Source organism: Parathielavia appendiculata (assembly GCF_033297405.1).
Source record: "Parathielavia appendiculata strain CBS 731.68 unplaced genomic scaffold N657scaffold_6, whole genome shotgun sequence".
NCBI lineage: Eukaryota > Fungi > Ascomycota > Sordariomycetes > Sordariales > Chaetomiaceae > Parathielavia > Parathielavia appendiculata.
In genome coordinates this window covers 1,616,418-1,634,700 of record NW_026944225.1, presented here as the reverse complement: position 1 = coordinate 1,634,700, position 18,283 = coordinate 1,616,418, and the positions used below count along the sequence as shown (strand labels likewise).

Sequence of the window (18,283 nt, the reverse complement as noted above, 5' to 3'; positions counted from 1 at the left end):
CATTCCCTGGGCTGCATGTCTTGATTAAAGTTTCTTCCACACCTTACGGACGAAGCAGATGCGGTTTGCCCTTGCAAGAGCTAGGGTAGGTACGTAGGAAACGTGGTGGAGAAAAGACGTTGGGCATGAAGTTGATGGCGCTTTGACTGGGTGTTCAGAGGCACACATGCAAGATCGCTGCGGATGGTCCGCTTCTGGTGCATGCGCTGCTGGCATGATGTGGAGGCAGCGTGTTCGTGTCGGGAAACCTCATCGCCTTGGCGCAGCGGCCAGTCCGGTCCGGGGCCAGGCTCCATTGCCGTCCAGCCGAGTGAAGCGCTGATCAGAAGTCTCGGGAGCTAAGCCGAAATCCGGAGGGTGCACCCTCACGTATGGAAGCAGTGGCTCAGGAAGAGAATGTTGGGGGTTGCAAGACGGAAATGACTGATCAGGCTGCCCGAGGCCGGTGGTCCCAGCTTGGGCTGACCAGCCAGGATAAGTCCCAGATGAGTTGTCAAGTCACTGTCAGCAGCTTGAAATTTCCGTCCGTCCTGATGAAGGATCATAGTTGTGCAGTGCAAAGAGGTCCTCGGCGACAAACGTTGGTGCCTGTCATGGATATTATCGGGAAATACTCCATCGTCTAGGTCGAGTCCACTATTTCCACTTGGCTCCCGACAAGGTTCCAGGGTTTGGAAGGTTAGCGTGGTACAGCTAAGCTACCAAAGTAGGGATTCAACCAGGTTAGCAATTAGGGATATCCCATAGAAAACAGGGCAGATTGAATGCAAATATCAGTATCTCATTATAGCTTCCTCTGCCTCTATATATATCTATAGCCTGTGAATTTAGAGGGAATCTCTCTTATATCTCACTTATCACTAGCTAAAATAGACGAAATTGATATCATTAGAAAGAGTTCGAGAAAACTCTATCAAGTGATGCTGGTTTTACTTGAGGTATAGCCTTTGCATGGCCGCGCAGGGCATCCTGAAAATGATGGCGTGAAAGATATCTATAACGTTAGTACTAAGAACTCTTTATATATGTATATGTAACTTGCACGAACTATACTCTAGCCTTGACCTAGCTTTTCTACTAGCTATAATGCCGAGAAGCTCATCTTAGTCAACGTATACTGTCACGGCCCCCACTATGAGCACTATACTTAGGCTATTGGCAGGCGAGATACTGTGATTTCATGGCGAAGCGACATGACTCGCAACAGAGGGAGAATATTTGGAGAGCGGAGACTCAGATTGGAACTCGGAACTTTCCTCTCTCAAGGACAGTCAGTTGGTCAAGTGGTGCACGCACAATATGGTCGTCTTGCCTGCTCCTCATTGCGGATTCGATGCATCTTCTTTGGTGAGCCTATGTGTGTCACCTAATATATCCTATACTTAAATAGCCTTTTCTATATTAATAGCTTAGAAAACTAGTTATTTTAATACTTAAATGGGCACTATTAAGCCTTTATCACTGATTACCTAGTTAAAATTAATCTGTTCTAAAAGAAGTAAGAAGCCTAAGCTCTTATTAAGAAGCTATAATAGGCCTTACAGCAAGTCCTGCGAAGTCTTCGTAAGCCAGATAACTTCCTATCATTAACCTTCAAGAAATATATTGCAAGAGAGGTAGAAGTAGCTATTATAAGATCTAAGGCTTTAGATAAAGAAGAAAGACTACAGTATCCTCTTAGAGCCTTCTATAGTTCCTTGTTACCCAACTAAAAAAAGGCAGTGCCAGCTAGACTCCTGTCACGAACCAACCATATGTACAGGCCCAGTGGGGCACAAGGCAGAACTGCAGGAACCGCACGAGGCCCACACGGTAGCCGTGGGGGCCGGGCGACCAAGGGTAGACTTGGGTAGCTGGCTACCCAAGGCGATCAAGGATAACTCTTGGTAGGCTGCGATCATGGGCGATCATGAAGGCTCTACCAAGTATATAGTCACTCGTTCTGGAGGACTCTGGGAGTTCTCCAGTGAGCAACTTAAGTGCAAGATTGTCAGTACCTTTGGACATTGCTTGTTGTGAACCCTTTGGCTTCACCGAACCTCACCCCGTTGTCAAAGCTATAACCTTCAGGAGTCCCTTTCAGAAGTAGGGGCTTTGAGATTCGTCACAGCTCCAAAGAGAAAATCTGATTTAGACTATTAGCTCTATTGCTAGCCAAAGAAGAAGAACTCTATACAAGGCAGTCGAAGTAGTTAAGTAAACTTTAGCTAAGAAGAAAGCTATATAGTCCATATTTTTAAGAGGTAATATATATGAATTCAATAGAAAAGAAAGATATACTGAATCTACAATGAGAAGTAGGTAAGATAACTGATTTATATATGCACTACTCTCCAAAAGAAATCCTTATACCTATAGGCCTAATAAAGGCTTGTGGAAAGACACTATTCCAGATCCTGGCAGTGCTCTACACCAGGTGTTCAGAACTATAGTGGTACTCTCTATGTTTCAAGAGGGCCAAAATAGTAGTTCTAATGAAGCCAGGGAAATTTCCGGCTACATACAGAACTGCCAAAGGCTATAGGCTTATAGCCTTCCTACCTAGAAATGGTGCTGGAGGCTATAATGGCTAGAAGAATAATAGAGACTGTAGAGTGGAATGGCCTACTACCTAATTACAAGGTGATACACACAGGCTCACTAAGGAAGATGCACTGAATCTGCAGCGAGAAACAGACAAGACGACTCTATTATGCGTGCACCACTTGACCAACTGACTGATCCTTGAGAGAGGGAAGTTCCAAGTTCTAATCTGAGTCTCCCTGTCACGGCGGGACAGGCGCACAATCCAATGACAATTGTATTCGGGCTAAACTACAGTCTAAGCTCTATTCCGTCAGGTACGGGCAGGCTTGATTGTCAAGACGTAGCTCGAGGAGCTACGAACAGATCTCGCGGCAGCGAGGTGCAGAATATTTAACCCACAGGGGCCCGTGCTTTCCACATGCCGGGTTCCACCCGTGGGTCCTAGCAGGCACGGCGCAATCGCCGTGACAGCACTCGCTAATATGGTGCATTCGCTGATAAAACACGTTAGTAGTTGATATAGATAATTGCATTAGTATTAAGAGTTAGCTTAAGCAACATCTTATAAAATATTACTATAGTGAGCCTAGAGAAGCCTAGCTATATATAGCTAGAGTCCCTAAAAATAGTGCAACGAGTAAGTGGAAAGTGGACTCGGTCCAGGTTCTGGCAGGAGTTGTTTCCTTCTTCAGCTTGAGTGGGACTGGGGGTGGGTCTCTCGGTTGGCGGAATTGATCAGAGAAATGTCTCGGAAGGAACCTTGCAGGTACCGAAGACGAGCCTGATGCTTCATTAGCTCGTTCTTTGCCTTCTTGTTGCGATCCCTCGTCGTCAATGCTCTATGAATCATCCCGAAACATGGCGTTTTGAGCCGTCAACAAACGCTCAGTGAGGTCGCCGTCTGGAGGTGACTCGACCCTCTCAATTTTTCCCTCTTTGTCCGACATGACGGCCGGCTGTCGCGGACCGAAAACCAAGAACAGGGTAGCTCCGTTGTCCTGTGGAGTGGAGGTGACTTTGTGGACATCCACATCAACGTTGAGGCTCGGCCCGGATCAGCAAGGCCTGTCAGCCCTAGCTGAATGCAAGACTCGATGATCTCGCAGCCTTCTAGAAGACCGAGATGACATCAATTTCTTCATTTGGCGGGAGCATAAACCACCATTTGATTGCAAGGTCCAGATGGAACCGTTTCCTTCATGCGCAACACCCGCCAATACACTTTCCGTCTCGCTTTTGCTGCAGATCCTGGTCGCCAAGCCCGATCTCTTCCCGTCATCCCCCAAAGCAGGGTGCAAGCAAACCGAACCCATCAACGCCGTCTGCGTTTGTGTGCAGGACTCCGCAGGTATCATATCTACGCTTCGAGAATGCTTCCGCTGCTGACTGGGACAAAGACCGGGAGTGTTCCCCACAGCATTGAGATGCAATCTTGGGGTTTCCGAGGTTAAGCCTCTTCGAGCCACGTTGCCACTTCACGCGTTGGCGGCGACACGGCCCAGCTCAAGCACGCGTCGGGTCGGGAGCGGCGCTGGTGTGCTCAGTTACACAGCGATGTGGTCGATCGCATTGGTATTGGGATCCTCTCTCTACGTCTTACGCTGTTGCTCGACATCGGTTGACTGGAATTCCAGGGGCACATTGGCAAAACTGGCTCTACGTGCCCGCGAGTGCTGACGACCCATGGCAAGGTCCCACCGACTCTCTGAAGTTGAGAGACGGTCAGAGCTATCCTGCAGCTCTGGCAGAGTGTCCCAGCACGACTTCAGGCACGAGGAACTTTCACCGTGTGCTCCCCTATCCCTTCAGGAACATACCATGGGCTCACCGATATGTTTCTCGGTGTTGCCACCACACACTTGCGGTTTCCAGTTGTTGCTCTTTGATGACTTGGAAGCCAGTCAGAGCACGCAACGACCAAGTTTCTTCGGCCAAGTCTTCCTCGACCTGGCGTGTGGGTTACACCCAGTCCTCAAAGCTTGTCAGTTGTCGAGATAACTGGCTTCCTCCGCACTGAGCGTTGGTGCCCCTGCCGTTTTCAGTTATTATCCCCTGCTCGGCAATCTGGCAGTTGATCACGCCAACCTTTTCATGCCGTTGACCAATTGGGGCCAGGGCATCGATCTCTTTTCGTATTTGATATAGCCCACCCCGGCTCTTATATACCTTCTTTTGGACACAACGGCCAACTCCCAGCCAGTCACTCGCCCGGCACCCACATCGTCCCGACACCGCAACAGGCTTGGGCCCTAGGTCCAGTGGTTCACTGTGGTAGCGGTGTTCTGGGGCAAATACCGGGCCAACCGTCTGCCTGGCCCCATTCGGGCCTTCCACACCATTTCGCGGCAACACTGGCGCCGCTGGGAAGGTCGTACGATTTTTCTCTTGCGACCATTGGGACCCTCATTGTTTTCGCTTCCTGGGGTGCTAGTCCGGCTTTTCCAGACCTACCTTTGACAGTCAAGTAACTGGGACACTACAGTATTCCCGTCCATGCGGCCGTTTTCTTCCAACGCCCAGAATGGCAATGACAAGGCTGGCAACTATCATTAAGTTACCAAGCCTAACCGTTAAGCAAGTGCCGCGGCCGCATTCGATGCTGAGTGCTGACAGCCACTCTCCAACTCGATTTGATATCATGCCCTCCTCCAGGCGCATGTCAAGTTCTGTTTCACATTTCTTTCTACATTTGGCTAATCATCCTGCGTCTTCCCTGCGGTTTTGAGCATTGCCTGTCCTTGAACCGTCTGGATTGCCTAGCTCCATCCTCTTTTCGGTTAATATCTCCGGGGTTTTCTGGGATTTTAACTTTAAAAAAGAAAGAATTTCTTCTGGCATCAACCCCCTGTTGGGCTGTCATGACCCCCTTTGGTCGTTGCATCATTGCTAGGGCTGTGGCCCCTCTTTCTATATCCGGCAGCCGGTCCATGGCATAAGATTCTCAAATTATGCTACCGTCATCGTTGGTCAAGGCAACCTGAGTCCCGCCACTGCTCAGGAACCATCGGCGGTCTCGCCCTTGGCAATCTCCTAATGCGCTTTTGCTGGAACGGGACGTGTGGAACGGGTATTAAACGTACTGACACCCCACCAACCCTCGGGAACCCGAAGCTGCTCGTCTTGCTCCATGGAAACAATATCAGACGGCATAATCCCACATATACCCGTTACTGGTTGCTTGAAACTTGGAATTCCTGCCGGCATCTCTGTTAAAACATGAGCAAGGGAGTGGAGTAACAGGAGCCTCGCCCACACGACCCGGCAGATCCTGCCTGTCGAGTCCAGAAACCAATACCAACAAGAACGAGGACCACACCCGCGCATGCTATCGCAGGAGTTAGGCAGCTAAGGAGGGCCCACCGAGGTTACCGTCACTATTCCGCGCATCCTCCCCGAGTCAGGGCGTTCATCCGCAGGAACGACGTCCCCTTCATCGCAGCCGGCACTACCCGCAATCGCCATACCTAATCAAATCGGACCTTCTCAGCACTACATGCACTCGCCCTCACTAATCACAGCCCTGTTACCCTGCACAGCTACCCGCAGCGCGTGCTCGACAAAAAAGCATTGGGAAAGGGCCACTGTACTTCTTAGGTGCAAGTCTCAAAACGCTGCTGGCCTCTGACAAACTTAGCCTTGCGGGGCTCACATCAGGCAAATTATTTCCATCCATAATCCGGCGACCAGCCAGAGCGGTACGCTCTGGCGGAACCCATGTGTCGGAGGCACGCTGGCGAGCAATTACCGTGTTGGGCCAGATTACAATGTCGACTACACGCCACAAGAGTCGCATTCGGGCGAGCAAGTCCAGGTTTCGAACCCCTATGACGCCCACCACCATCGGGCCTCGCTTCAGCATGCCGGGCCGTCCCCCCTCCACGAGCCGCCTCCTCATCAATCCCACCACGGCTTGCCGCAGCATTACACCGCCGCTCACCAACCTCATCCGATCCTCACCGACCCAACCCACTTGGCCGGACACCCGTCCGCCCGGCACATGGGGCACCCGGGACCGCCGCACTTCGGCGCCGGCCCCTCGTCCCATGCTGTCGTGGCGCCCCTCTATCCTTCTCTGACCCCAACGCATGGACACACGGCCGGAATGAAGCGGCCGCGGCCCGATGATCTCGATCTCTCCATGCCTAGCATGTCCGACCTTGAACACAGCGGCTTGGAATCAATGCAGCAGACGCCCATGGGCGCCCCCTATGGACAACCCCCCGCCGCCCCGCCAACGCACCATCACCATCGACTTCCCGACACAGGTCCGCCCAGCAAACTGATGCGGCGGGATGGGGAGAGCAGCGGCGGAGGAGCAGCACCAAGCATGGTTGGGCAGGCCGGGATGCCGCCGCCCGCTCCGCGACCGAAAGGGCCCAAGTTGAAGTTCACACCGGAAGACGACCAGCTCTTAGTCGAGCTCAAAGAAAACAAAAATCTGACTTGGAAACAAATTGCCGACTTCTTCCCGGGGAGGTCGAGCGGGACTCTCCAGGTGCGGTACTGCACGAAGCTCAAGGCGAAGACAACACAGTGGACAGACGAAACAGTTAGTCACTTTTCCCTCTTGATGACTGCATGTCGGTTCAGACTCTGGCAGCTCTCGGAAACTGACGACATCATCAACACTTGCAGGACCAAAAGCTCAAAACGGCACTCCAGGACTACGAGAACGAAAAGTGGCGCATCATTGCCAACAAGGTTGGAACGGGCTTTACGCCGGCGGCATGTCGTGAGAGGGCGGCACAGTTGCTAGGGGAGGACTTATAGCAATCACTGTCTCCGCCAGGAGCTTCGGCTCCTGAGGCAGGGGACACAACCGGCTATCCGTCACAACTGCATTGACGGACCATCGATATCCTATACCCTCGAAAGGGTTCAGAGCGACGCCTTCAAAGCATGCACACCAAGGCCTCTGCATCGCGCCTGTTTATCATCCTTATATGGGGCGGAAGTCTGCGACTCCCGACAACATAATCGGCCTGCAAAACACCAAACAACTACTTATACCGTCATTCAACTTCGAGAACTCTGAATCTTCTCCTCTTGATTTAATCTTCGCGCTTGTTACCTCTTACTACTCCTCACTCTCTTTTCCTGATTCTTGAATCCTTTGGAAACCTTTCAGGCAATCTTCCCTTTGTTCCTTTCTTCCTCTAGGCGCGTTCAGCTGTCGATTTATTCTTCTACAAGGCGGATTTCAATATTGGAGATACCCCTGAAATCGCCAGACATTACTTAGTTTCCTACTGTCTTCGTTTCATTAGTACTTGCACGGCATTTGGTTCCTCGGGGAAGCATAGATTGGGATCGGCGGGAAGAAACGAGGTATACGATGATGACGATCTAGATTGTTTATCTCTCCTGGGAAGCATGCTGGGCAGGAGCAAGGGCAGTGGGGTGGCTGGGTATACAATATTTGGCTGTGCTTGGGGTCAAGGGGGTAGAAAACTAGGTTGACTCGTGGTTGGGAAGAGGCTGGCTTGCTCGAGATAACCTCTTTCAGACGTTTTTAATGTCTATATCTACATGGGCAGGCCCGTATTACACACACCATTCTTCTTTTCCTCACCCCAAGCCCCGGAATGCTGACTCCTGTGGTGCAACCATGCAGTGGGTTTCGTTTATGAAAGTGAGGTGGGCCGCTGCATCGTCCCATGTCGGCTCTATGTGTCGATCTCCAGGCGGACCCGGCAACTGTTCATAGCGTAACGGTTTCGCAAAGACCCCTGCTGTGAACCCCAGTCTCACAGGCCGAAGAAAAGACGAAGAATCGACTCGCACTTCCTGCTGTCTTCGAGCTTGACTGCTGCTGGTGGACAAAAAATAATGAGCCGCTCCAACGGCCATCCTCTTGACACCCTTGTCTGCCTTCTGAAATGCTCAACTTGGCATGCCGAACTCGGTGATTTGCAGCCAAAAAAGTCCATGGAAGCGATGAACACCATTGAATCGAGCCGCGCCGTTGGCCCGTGGTAAGCTCGTCATTAGCGTCGCCAAGCCGGAACCCCAGCGGCCCACTGGACTGGGAAAGATTGGGCTGTGGCTTCAACTTGTCCCAGTTAGGAAGCTCCACGTCAAAAATGGAGGACTCGCATATTTTCACAAACAGCAGCAGTAAACTCCCCGGCCAGCATGAAACGGGCTGCTCCCGACGTTTGAAACACTTCAACCTCAGAGCGTTGTGTTGAAGACAGCCCCGGACATGTGCTCCCCGTGATACCTCCGGATCGGGAATTGGGTGCTTGGGACGACGGGAGGGTTCTGCTCTCGGAAAAGGCACGCGGTGCGGGCCTCAGGCATGTCGCTTTTCTTCCGCACTGAACGGCGGCCTCGCGCAACCTTGCTGGCAGAGATCTCCAAACTGTACAGGTGATCGGAGGTCTTGGAAAACGAAGGGTCAACTCGGGTGCTCCGCCCCTCGTCACTCCACGGCCGCGAAAATTGGAAGCACCTCGGGCTTGGAGTCCGAAGACATAATCGTACCCCTCGAGAACCGCGACTGGCTTTATTTTCCTTTCATCAACCCCTCGGGACTAACGGATCTCGAGGCAGCATTGGATGGCGCTGAGACTGGTTCTGGTCAAACCCGGGTCTGGCAGGAGCCGGAGGCAACCTCGAGTTACATTCGAAACAGTTTATGGCAACCTTTCGCTTCACGGCTACCGTTCAATCTCTTTTCGGCAAGTCGCTTGCGAGGCCTGACTTGAGCCGGTATATTTTGACCAGCCACGGCATCGGACAGCTCGGCAGGTCATTTTCGATGGCCTGCGTGGCGCCGGAAAAAAGAGAGCCACTCCGGCCTTCCGATCCGCCGTGACACTCGACGCTCTCTACCAGTCCCCCTTCTCAACAACCAGGAGCTATCGTCTCAATTGGCCACACGTGCCAGCACCCGCCCTATATGTATTAGGTCCACAACCATGCTCTTGAACGCCCCTTCCAACTAGCCAACGGCCTAGTTGGAAGGGACTTGGGGACCTAAAAATCACTATGGGACAAGGTGCCCTCCTGAGAGGGAGAGGTCACCAGTTCCACTCGCCGCCGCAACGCCGATTTCGAACACCAACCCCCCGCCCCTAGCCGCTGCCTCGAAGCAAAATCCGTGGTCCCAGGATTTTCGTAGCCATCCATCTCCTCCGGGAGCTGGATGGTGAGCTTTTGGATACATTTGCCCCTTTCTGTGTTTATTACACTGGGGCATCACCTTGATCTCGGTCCATGTGCCGTGACCTGAATGACACTCGGCTTAACTTGGCCAAGGTTTGTTTTTCTTATTTATCTGTTCTAACTTTCCCCTTTCTGGCACAACAGTTGTGTGCAAATAATGCGCTGTACCGGCCTAGCTGGAGCCGCATGAACGTCTTCATATTACCTAGACGCTTGATGTGGAACAAGAAGAAGATTCAGATGCGTCTGCCGAAAGCCATGCTCTCCAATCCAGCCCGGCGTCATCCAGGGCTACGACCGCGGCGCGACTGACATTATGGCATAACTGCATTAACCACACGGACCAGTCGGTGGTCTACCCAGCATTGCGACCTCAAGCGGGTAAAGACCCAACCGGGGATTAATGGGCACCAGCCTTGTTTGCATTCAGCGTACCAATGAGCTATTGGTACTTAGAAGCGACTTTCGCGCTAGAGATGCCGATTCGTTGCCAATGACGGTAGTAATGTATCAGGTTACGCGCGTCGGATCTGAGACTGCTCGACGGCAAAATGCTGGTTCATTCACTGGCATTGGGCCAAACTCCCTGATCAAGAAGGTGCTCTAGTCTCGTTTGTATATCGGAAACCTTCTGAATCGCCCACGTTGTCAACATCACCCCGTGGCCCCGAGACCCATTGGCTGACAAGAGCAACAACCCCAGGGTAATCCACACGCCCTCCGGATCTGCTGCTGACCGCATGTGTCTCGCACGGGACGCATACCTAGCTGGCGCAGGCCACCTTACCTCAGTCGTGACCAACACATTCTTCTGGTCTCCCAATTCCATCGACAGACTGGGTTCACTCCTCCAGTTCGACGCCGAAAGAGAAGCCTGGGATCAGGGCACAGTATTCATCACCGGCCCGGGCTACAGCGAACTCAACCAGGCTCCCTTACTATACGGGCGCTTCCGGGTTCTTCGCCCTACCACCAGGAAATACACACCATGTCCTTGCGGCGCTACCCCATGTTTCGCCCCAGGTGAGTTGGGAATGTATGTGCTTGATTGGGAGGAACAAGCCTCATGGAGACGAAACGCCGGGCTGTGGGCTGAGGCCCAAAAAGTGGAAAAGACGGCTCAACGACTCGCGCGCGGTACAGCAAGTGTGGATGGCTTATGCCTTGGTAGGGGCTATAGCACCGCCTATAAGATATATACCATTATCTGCTCTGCTAAGCCCTCGGGTAACTGGAACCGCTCAAGTTGTGTCTGGCCAAAGGGCGACTCAGGGGCGCCAAACCCCACGGATAGCAGCCCGGCCATCAGGGAAGTGGCTTGAAGACCTGAACCTGAACCTACCCTACTGTCTTGTACAGGCGCGGCGGGTGTCTTCCTAACCGGGTGGGCTCGGGCCTTTCAAGCCTCAAGGCAGAGAAACTGGAGAGTGTTTTGGGGGAGCCTTGAGAGGGTAGGGACTGATGAAGGGTGAAGATGCAAGGAAAACCGCGTCGGATCAGGAGGGGCGAGTGCCGCGCGTGTCCGGTCCCCATCGGATGCCGAAATCTCGTCCTGCATCTGCTTCAAACATCTTGAGTGTGGTAGGGAGGGCGTGGGGTGGGTAGGTTTGAAGCGGTGTGTGGCGGGAAGCTGGGAGGGCAAAAGCCCTGTTTCCCGGGCCGGATCTCTTCTCGGCCGGTTTAAGGCTGGGGCCTCGAGGGGACAGTTGAGTCCCTGACCCTGGGGCTATCGTGTGCCGTCTGACTTACTTGATCTCATGAGTACCGACACCCAGATCAATCGTCAGGGGCAGACCTGGCTAAGGTACTGGTGCAACGTTGCAGCTGATCCTAGAGGAGAAACAAATTCGGGAAGAACCGCCACAACCACTTGCGTCCAGGGCTTCTATTTGCTCCACATTCACGGATGAGCATGCATCAGATGGTCCATCTGCCGAGTCGTCAGGAAACTCAGCATGTCCCTTACGGACGACCACTTGATGGTGGTGTTGACATTTGCAAGTGGTGTCGTTTCTTCTGTGCTCTAGCTGTGTTACAGTTTCCCAATTCCCGCCCTGCGATGACCCCTTGAGCGCCGTGAAAGAGATTCACAACATGCTTGACCGGACTTTTGGTCCTGGAAAAAGATGTAGTCTCTCCGTTACATCGGGATACACTGCTGCCATTGTGAATAGGGGTATGGGCAACCGCTGGCGCCCTATCATTTCGAGGAGGAGGGTTTGAGTGAGAGGAACCACTACCCTACCCGGCCTTAGAAAGTGAAACGCATCATCAAGAGGGTGACCATCCTCGACGTATACCGAAGAGGAACAAGCTAAAGAGGGGAAGGCATGTATATTATTACAAATCACTCATGTCACATGTACTACAATTAACTGATCGGCCTTGAGCGACTAGAGAAGATAATGCCCAAGGGCATCTTGCAAATAATGCGAGCCTTGTTCCTGCGTGCTGCATCGTGCTCAAGTTCCAGAACACCCAGCGGCAGGCTGCTAGCTATAGTTCAAGGAGCCGTTAATGCCAGAAAGACAGATCATATCGTACGTTGTCAGTACCTGTACCTTTAACAGGCGCGGGTTTTGCCTCGATACACAGCTAGAAGACTCCAAAAAGGGGACGCTATGGCCCACAATGCTTCAATCCCAGCCCTCAACATACACCGTTGTCTTCTGTCACACAATGTCTCGATGGAACTGGCGGCGCTGCAGATTATGAGCGGGATCTGACACCTGCCTTGAAGCTGGAGCTGGGGAAGTTGTTCTGACAGCCAAGTCTAACTGAACGGAAAAGCGTAAAGAAGTTCCAGCATGAGGTCAGCTCTGTGAAGCAACAGCATACACAGCAGAGCAGCTCATTAATTCATGTCTTTCTATGTTCTCCTTTTTTAGATTTTCTTATTCCGTTGGGAACCTCCCTCCTAGTCGAAACATCACCAGCACAAGCCACTTGGTGTTTCAATTGCGCCAAGCAAGCAACTTCGGTGGGGCTCCCCCGCCGAATGCGTGCGTCATTCATTCAATCAAGGTCACATGACAGCGTGTGCCTGAAGCTGACGCCACCACGTTGAGTCGCGGCCCTACTCCATGATTTCCGAAACCTCACTCCCGCCAGACACGGCTGCCTGCCACTCTGAGCTTCATCACGATCGTCTTCATAGATTTTGGTTAGCTTTGCTATTCTTCTTCGCTTTGAGTCCAGTTTCCTCCTTCCGTCAAGGACTCGGCAACGGTGAAATTCGGTTCTTTGATAGACCTCTTCGATATCCACTCTTTCCCTTGCTGCCCGCCTCTCTAATACACCCCATTTACCTTCTTCCTCTGCACTTCACCTCCGCTTCATACGCTTTCACAATGGATCCCGAGTCGCAGCAAGTAGACGTCCCCGAGGGAATATCCGACACAGCAGCACATGACACCGATTCTCCTCTCCCCGGCAATGCCGCCATCATACCAGGTGCCGGTGAAGTTGTCACAGATGACGAGGCGTTGGCACTCAAGCTGCTCACAGAGAACGTGCGTGACCAGGACGACCTTGAACGCGATATCACCCTCCAGGCGAACCGCGCTCTCATTGAAGCAGAGGACAAGAGAGACCAGAAACGCATTGAGAAGGCCGAGCTGTTGAAGTCCAGGCTTGAGAACCAGATAAAACTCCAACAGCAAAAGCTCGGCTCCGCACATGCGAACCCCACAGCGAGGCTCCGCGCACAGCGAGAAATTGCGCGCATCCAGTCAGAGATCGAGATCTGCGACAAGGACATTGCCGACTTCCATGCCCGCATCGAGCAGCGAAACCAGCAGGACGCGGCTGATGCTGAGACGCCATTCACGGGTGGCAAATTTCCAGGCGAGACACAACGCGAGTATCTTATCCGGACCGGCAAGATTACTCCGTTCGCCTCGTTTGGCGGTCCCCGGCCCGACGGTGTTCAGGGAAAACTCGCCGATGCGATCATTGACGCCGAGGATGAAGCCATCGCCGAGGAGCTTGAGGAGCAGGCTGCCGAAGGGCCCCGCTCACACCAGAGCCTGAGACTGCCAGGGTTTGCCGAGGAAAACGAAGACCTTGCAGGTGCTGCTGTGGAGTCTGAGTTCTCGCTACGGCCGCGGAAGAAAAGGAAGGTACTCAAACCACTGCTTGTTGAGTCCGATGGGGAGTTTGCGCCGGATGAATCGTTGTCCGAAGCAGCAACCTCGGAAGCAGATGCCTCGGATGATTTCGACATGACCGACACGACCCCCAAGCGGAAGCGACGGACGGCCGTCAAGGAAGGCGAGGGCAAAGTTGATCTCAGCAATATAGACGATGGTAACGAGGCCGTATACCAGAGGAGGTTGAGGGACTGGGTCGAGCGAAGGAGTCGCGCCAGACGGCGCCGCCAGGAGAGATTGGGGCAGCCAGTTGATGACGGGCAAGACGGCGTCGAGGAGTGGTTCAAGCCATCTCCAGATCAGCCGGATCACCAGTTTGAGAACGGGCTGAAACTTCCCGGTGACATCTACCCTTCTCTCTTCGACTATCAGAAGACAGGTGTGCAATGGCTGGCAGAGCTGTATGCTCAGCAGGTTGGCGGCATCATTGGTGATGAGATGGGGCTGGGCAAAACAGGTGTGTTTCTTCGCTCACTCGCTCATTGCTTCACATACCAACTCACGTTCCCCAGTTCAACTGATATCTTTCGTTGCCGCTCTGCATTACAGCAAGATGCTCAACAAACCCGTCATTGTGGTCGCCCCGGCTACAGTCCTTCGGCAGTGGGTAAACGAGTTCCACCGCTGGTGGCCGCCACTCCGTGTCTCTATTCTTCACTCCTCCGGGAGCGGCATGTTCAATGTTCGCGAGGAGGGCGAGATCGAGGACCATGTGGATGACTGGGGAAAAGAACAGCCCAGCAAGTCCAGCACAGCAGCGCGGAGGATCGTTGATCGAGTGGTCAAGCACGGCCATGTGCTGGTCACCACATATGCCGGTCTGCAGACCTACGGCGATGTCTTGATTCCGGTGGAGTGGGGCTACGCAGTCCTGGACGAAGGCCACAAGATTCGGAACCCAAACACAGCCATTACGATCTACTGCAAGGAGCTCCGCACGCCCAACCGCGTTATCCTCTCCGGCACCCCAATGCAGAACAACTTGACCGAGCTGTGGTCCCTCTTTGACTTCATCTACCCCATGCGTCTCGGCACTCTGGTCGCATTTCGCAACCAGTTTGAGATACCCATCAGATTCGGAGGCTATGCCAATGCCACAAACCTGCAGATTATGACGGCGCAGAAATGCGCCGAAACTCTCAAGGATGCGATCAGCCCCTATCTCCTTCAGCGCTTGAAGGTAGATGTCGCTGCTGATCTCCCGAAGAAAAGCGAGCAGGTTCTCTTTTGCAAGCTGTCCAAGCCACAGCGGGAGGCCTACGAGCTGTTCTTGAAGTCTGACGACATGGCTGCCATACTCAATCGGACACGCCAGTCCCTGTACGGCATTGATATCCTCCGTAAGATTTGCAATCATCCCGATCTTCTGGATCCAAGGCTCAAGACCAAGCCCGGCTACACCTGGGGTGACGACAGCAAATCTGGGAAGATGGCGGTCGTCAAGTCGCTGCTCCCAATGTGGAAACGCTTGGGGCACAAGACGCTGCTATTCTGCCAGGGCGTCCAGATGCTGGACATTATTGAGAGATTCGTTCAGCGGCTGGACGACATTCGATATATCAGAATGGATGGCAAGACACCGGTCCAGCAGCGGCAGTCTCTCGTCGACCAATTCAACACAGATCCAGAGCTTGATGTGTTTCTGCTGACGACAAAAGTAGGCGGGCTGGGCGTCAACCTGACGGGAGCCAACCGCGTCATCATCTTCGACCCAGATTGGAATCCCTCGACCGATGTTCAAGCAAGAGAACGGGCCTGGAGATTGGGCCAGAAAAGAGAGGTCACGATATACCGACTGATGACGGCCGGGACGATAGAAGAGAAGATTTACCACCGTCAAATCTTCAAGCAGTTCCTCTCGAACAAGGTGTTGAAAGATCCCAAGCAGCAAACGACGTTCAATCTCAGTGACCTGCACGATCTTTTCAGTCTCAGTTCGTACGAGGACGGCGTGACCGAGACGAGCGAGCTGTTCAAGGGCCGCGACGTGAAGAATTTCAAGCGCGCCGGGCCGAAGGAGCTCATTTTGCCTGGACGCGACGCCGTTCCACTCCGGCCCCAGCATCGGCCGGCAGCCACCATCAAACCCGAGGCCGAGGCCAGCAGCAGCAACAACGAGAAAGACGGCGATCTTCGCAACATCGAGGGCGTCGCAGGCCTCGAGACATACCAACCCTCCGATCCCGCACCCCCCACGAACGAGGAAGACCGGCTCATGGAGGGCATTTTTGCAAAAGCTGGCATTCACAGCGCGCTGGAACATGACGAGATCATCAACGGGAAAAAGACTGTGAAAGCGGACCGCAAGATGCTCCAGCAGGAGGCCAACCGGATCGCGGCGCAAGCGGCCCTCAGCCTACGCCGCGCGGGCGAGCAGGCGCGCAACGTGCCCATCGGCACCGTGACATGGACCGGCGAGGTCGGAGAGGCGGGTCGTCCTACCAACGTCCGGCGGGGGCGCGGCGGGCCAGGGTCCGCGGGGATATTGGCTGGTGTTGCGAACCGTCAGGGGCTTGGTGGTACAGGTAGCCCGGGCAGCAGGTCGGGGTCGGGGACCCCCGGCAGGGCCGGCACGCCGGACCCAAACCAAGATATTCTCCGTCGGGCGAAGGACTTTGAGAAGATGATACCGGCTTTCATTAAGCGTCATAACGGGCAGGTGCCGTCAAAGCTGCTGGTGGATCACTTCAATCAGTATTGTACCAGCTCGCGGCAGGCGGACGAGTTCAAGTTGGCGCTGGGCAAGGTGGCCAAGATGGAGAAGCGGGGGTCGAGTATGCGCGCGATTTGGACGCTGAAGCCTGAGTATCAGTGAGTTCATCTGGTGGGCTGAGAGCGATGCCGCTCGTAGTGCCTTTGAGTGTTGCATTGGTAGGGGGGGTTAGAGGGTGGGTTGGTCCATGGATGGCGTTCTGGGGGTTCTACACCAGGTCACTGGCGAGCGATTGGTATGATGCTAACGAAGGGATGATAACGAAATACCAAGCATAGAAAGGCCTGAGCATCGGCTTCATTCTACAATTGACTGTCGTGGTGCTAACCAAGGCTTTTGCTCAACTTTTTGGAGGCTTCCAGAGTGCTTGTGATCCACACGGACGGAAAGGGTCACCGCGCGGTTAACCAAGTTTGCCACAGTTTGTAGTGGGCGCTGACGTGCGCACAGCAGCCAATTAGGGGGCGCGCGCTACTAACACAGAACGAGTGCAGGCCACCTTCCAAGATTGTCCCAGGCGATTGTGTAGGCGCTCTGTAGGTACTACCTATATTAAGGTAAGGTGCCTTTCTCTCTTCCTCCTCTCGACGTGAACCTGCATGTCTCTCTCTCCCCTCAAGTGATGACATTAAGCCGGGGCCTCGAAGGCATCAATTACACTTCTCTCTTCCACAACGCATTCATTGGCCACGGGAGACTTGGACCTTTGACGCTGTGATCCGACCCAGTCGTTGGACAGATTCCGAGGACATGGCCTCCGAAGCAGCAAATACCGAAGCGCCTGTGGACGGTGGCGATTCAGTCCGGAATACCGAGTTGGATGCCAAGCCCTCCGATCACAACTCCGGCTCCGGCTCCGGCTCCGACTCCGAGCCTGCCCCGCAAGCAGCGCCGAAAGCAAAGCCGGAGTCTGAATCTGCATCTGCCCTCGCGTCCTTGACGCCAGAGGAGTTTCGCATCTACAACCGTCTCGCCGACCAAATGGACTACTTCCACGACCACTTCCGCCAAATGTACACGACCCTCCACATGGCCTGCACCACGGGCCGCCGCCCTGTCAACCTCACGCTGAAGCAGTTCATTGACGAAGGGCTGCGCCTGGCGCGGTATCTCGAAGGGCACCACTCCATCGAGGAGACGCATCTGTATCCGCTGCTGGCGCGGAAGATGCCTGAGTTTCGGGCTTCTTCTACTAGTCATAAAAGTAGTAGTAGTAGTAGTAGTAGTGGTGGTGGTGGTGGTGGTGGTGGTAGTACTGCTAGGGGAAAGGGCAATAGTGGGAAGGGGAAGAAGGAGGAGTGCGAGCTAATCCGCCAGCATCGCATCATTCACGACGGCATGGAGGAGATGGTCGAGTATCTGCAGCGATGCAGGAACAGGGAGTGCGAGCTCGAGTTGGGTGTGTTGAAGGAGAAGATTGAACCGTGGGGGGCGGTGTTGCTGAGGCATCTTGATCAGGAGGTGAGGGATCTGGGCGCGGACAAGATGAGGAGACATTGGACGCTGCAGGAGATGAAGACGTTTCCTATCTGATGTTGTGGACGAGGGCGTGGATGGGGTATAGGGTTGGATGGGAAATTGAGGAGGTGGAGGTGGAGGAGGAGGAGAAGCGGCGAAAAGACTTCCATGTCAAGTGTATCATGCGTGAGGGGTGTAATGTGAAGTCGGTATCAGTGTTGATGTTATCTACTTTATACACTCTGGTTGATTTATTGACAGCAGG

At 53.6% G+C, this 18,283-nt stretch overlaps 4 protein-coding genes across 4 annotated transcripts; 3 read left to right on the top strand and 1 right to left on the bottom strand.

Annotated features, from left to right (window-relative positions):
• Positions 1–3,488: 3,488 nt before the first annotated feature.
• On the bottom strand, positions 3,489–4,045 carry N657DRAFT_439626 (uncharacterized protein). Its single transcript, XM_062787374.1, has one exon. It carries the CDS (start codon positions 3,879–3,881, stop codon positions 3,582–3,584), a length of 300 nt encoding a protein of 99 aa, XP_062647805.1. The 5' UTR covers positions 3,882–4,045; the 3' UTR covers positions 3,489–3,581.
• A 2,265-nt stretch (positions 4,046–6,310) lies between these two features.
• On the top strand, positions 6,311–7,282 carry N657DRAFT_573270 (uncharacterized protein; the record flags this gene model as incomplete). The annotated part of the gene is made up of 2 exons (XM_062788954.1): positions 6,311–7,110; positions 7,189–7,282. Coding segments are annotated over 2 exons (894 nt in total), but the record flags the coding sequence as incomplete, so codon positions are not given.
• A 5,511-nt stretch (positions 7,283–12,793) lies between these two features.
• Positions 12,794–16,862, top strand: N657DRAFT_619379 (uncharacterized protein). The gene is made up of 2 exons (XM_062790561.1): positions 12,794–14,304; positions 14,360–16,862. Exons 1-2 carry the CDS (start codon positions 13,047–13,049, stop codon positions 16,660–16,662), a joined length of 3,561 nt encoding a protein of 1,186 aa, XP_062647803.1. The 5' UTR covers positions 12,794–13,046; the 3' UTR covers positions 16,663–16,862.
• Positions 16,863–17,061: 199 nt separating this feature from the next.
• On the top strand, positions 17,062–18,275 carry N657DRAFT_645645 (uncharacterized protein). The gene has a single exon (XM_062792985.1). It carries the CDS (start codon positions 17,311–17,313, stop codon positions 18,091–18,093), a length of 783 nt encoding a protein of 260 aa, XP_062647802.1. The 5' UTR covers positions 17,062–17,310; the 3' UTR covers positions 18,094–18,275.
• The last annotated feature ends 8 nt before the right edge of the window (positions 18,276–18,283 follow it).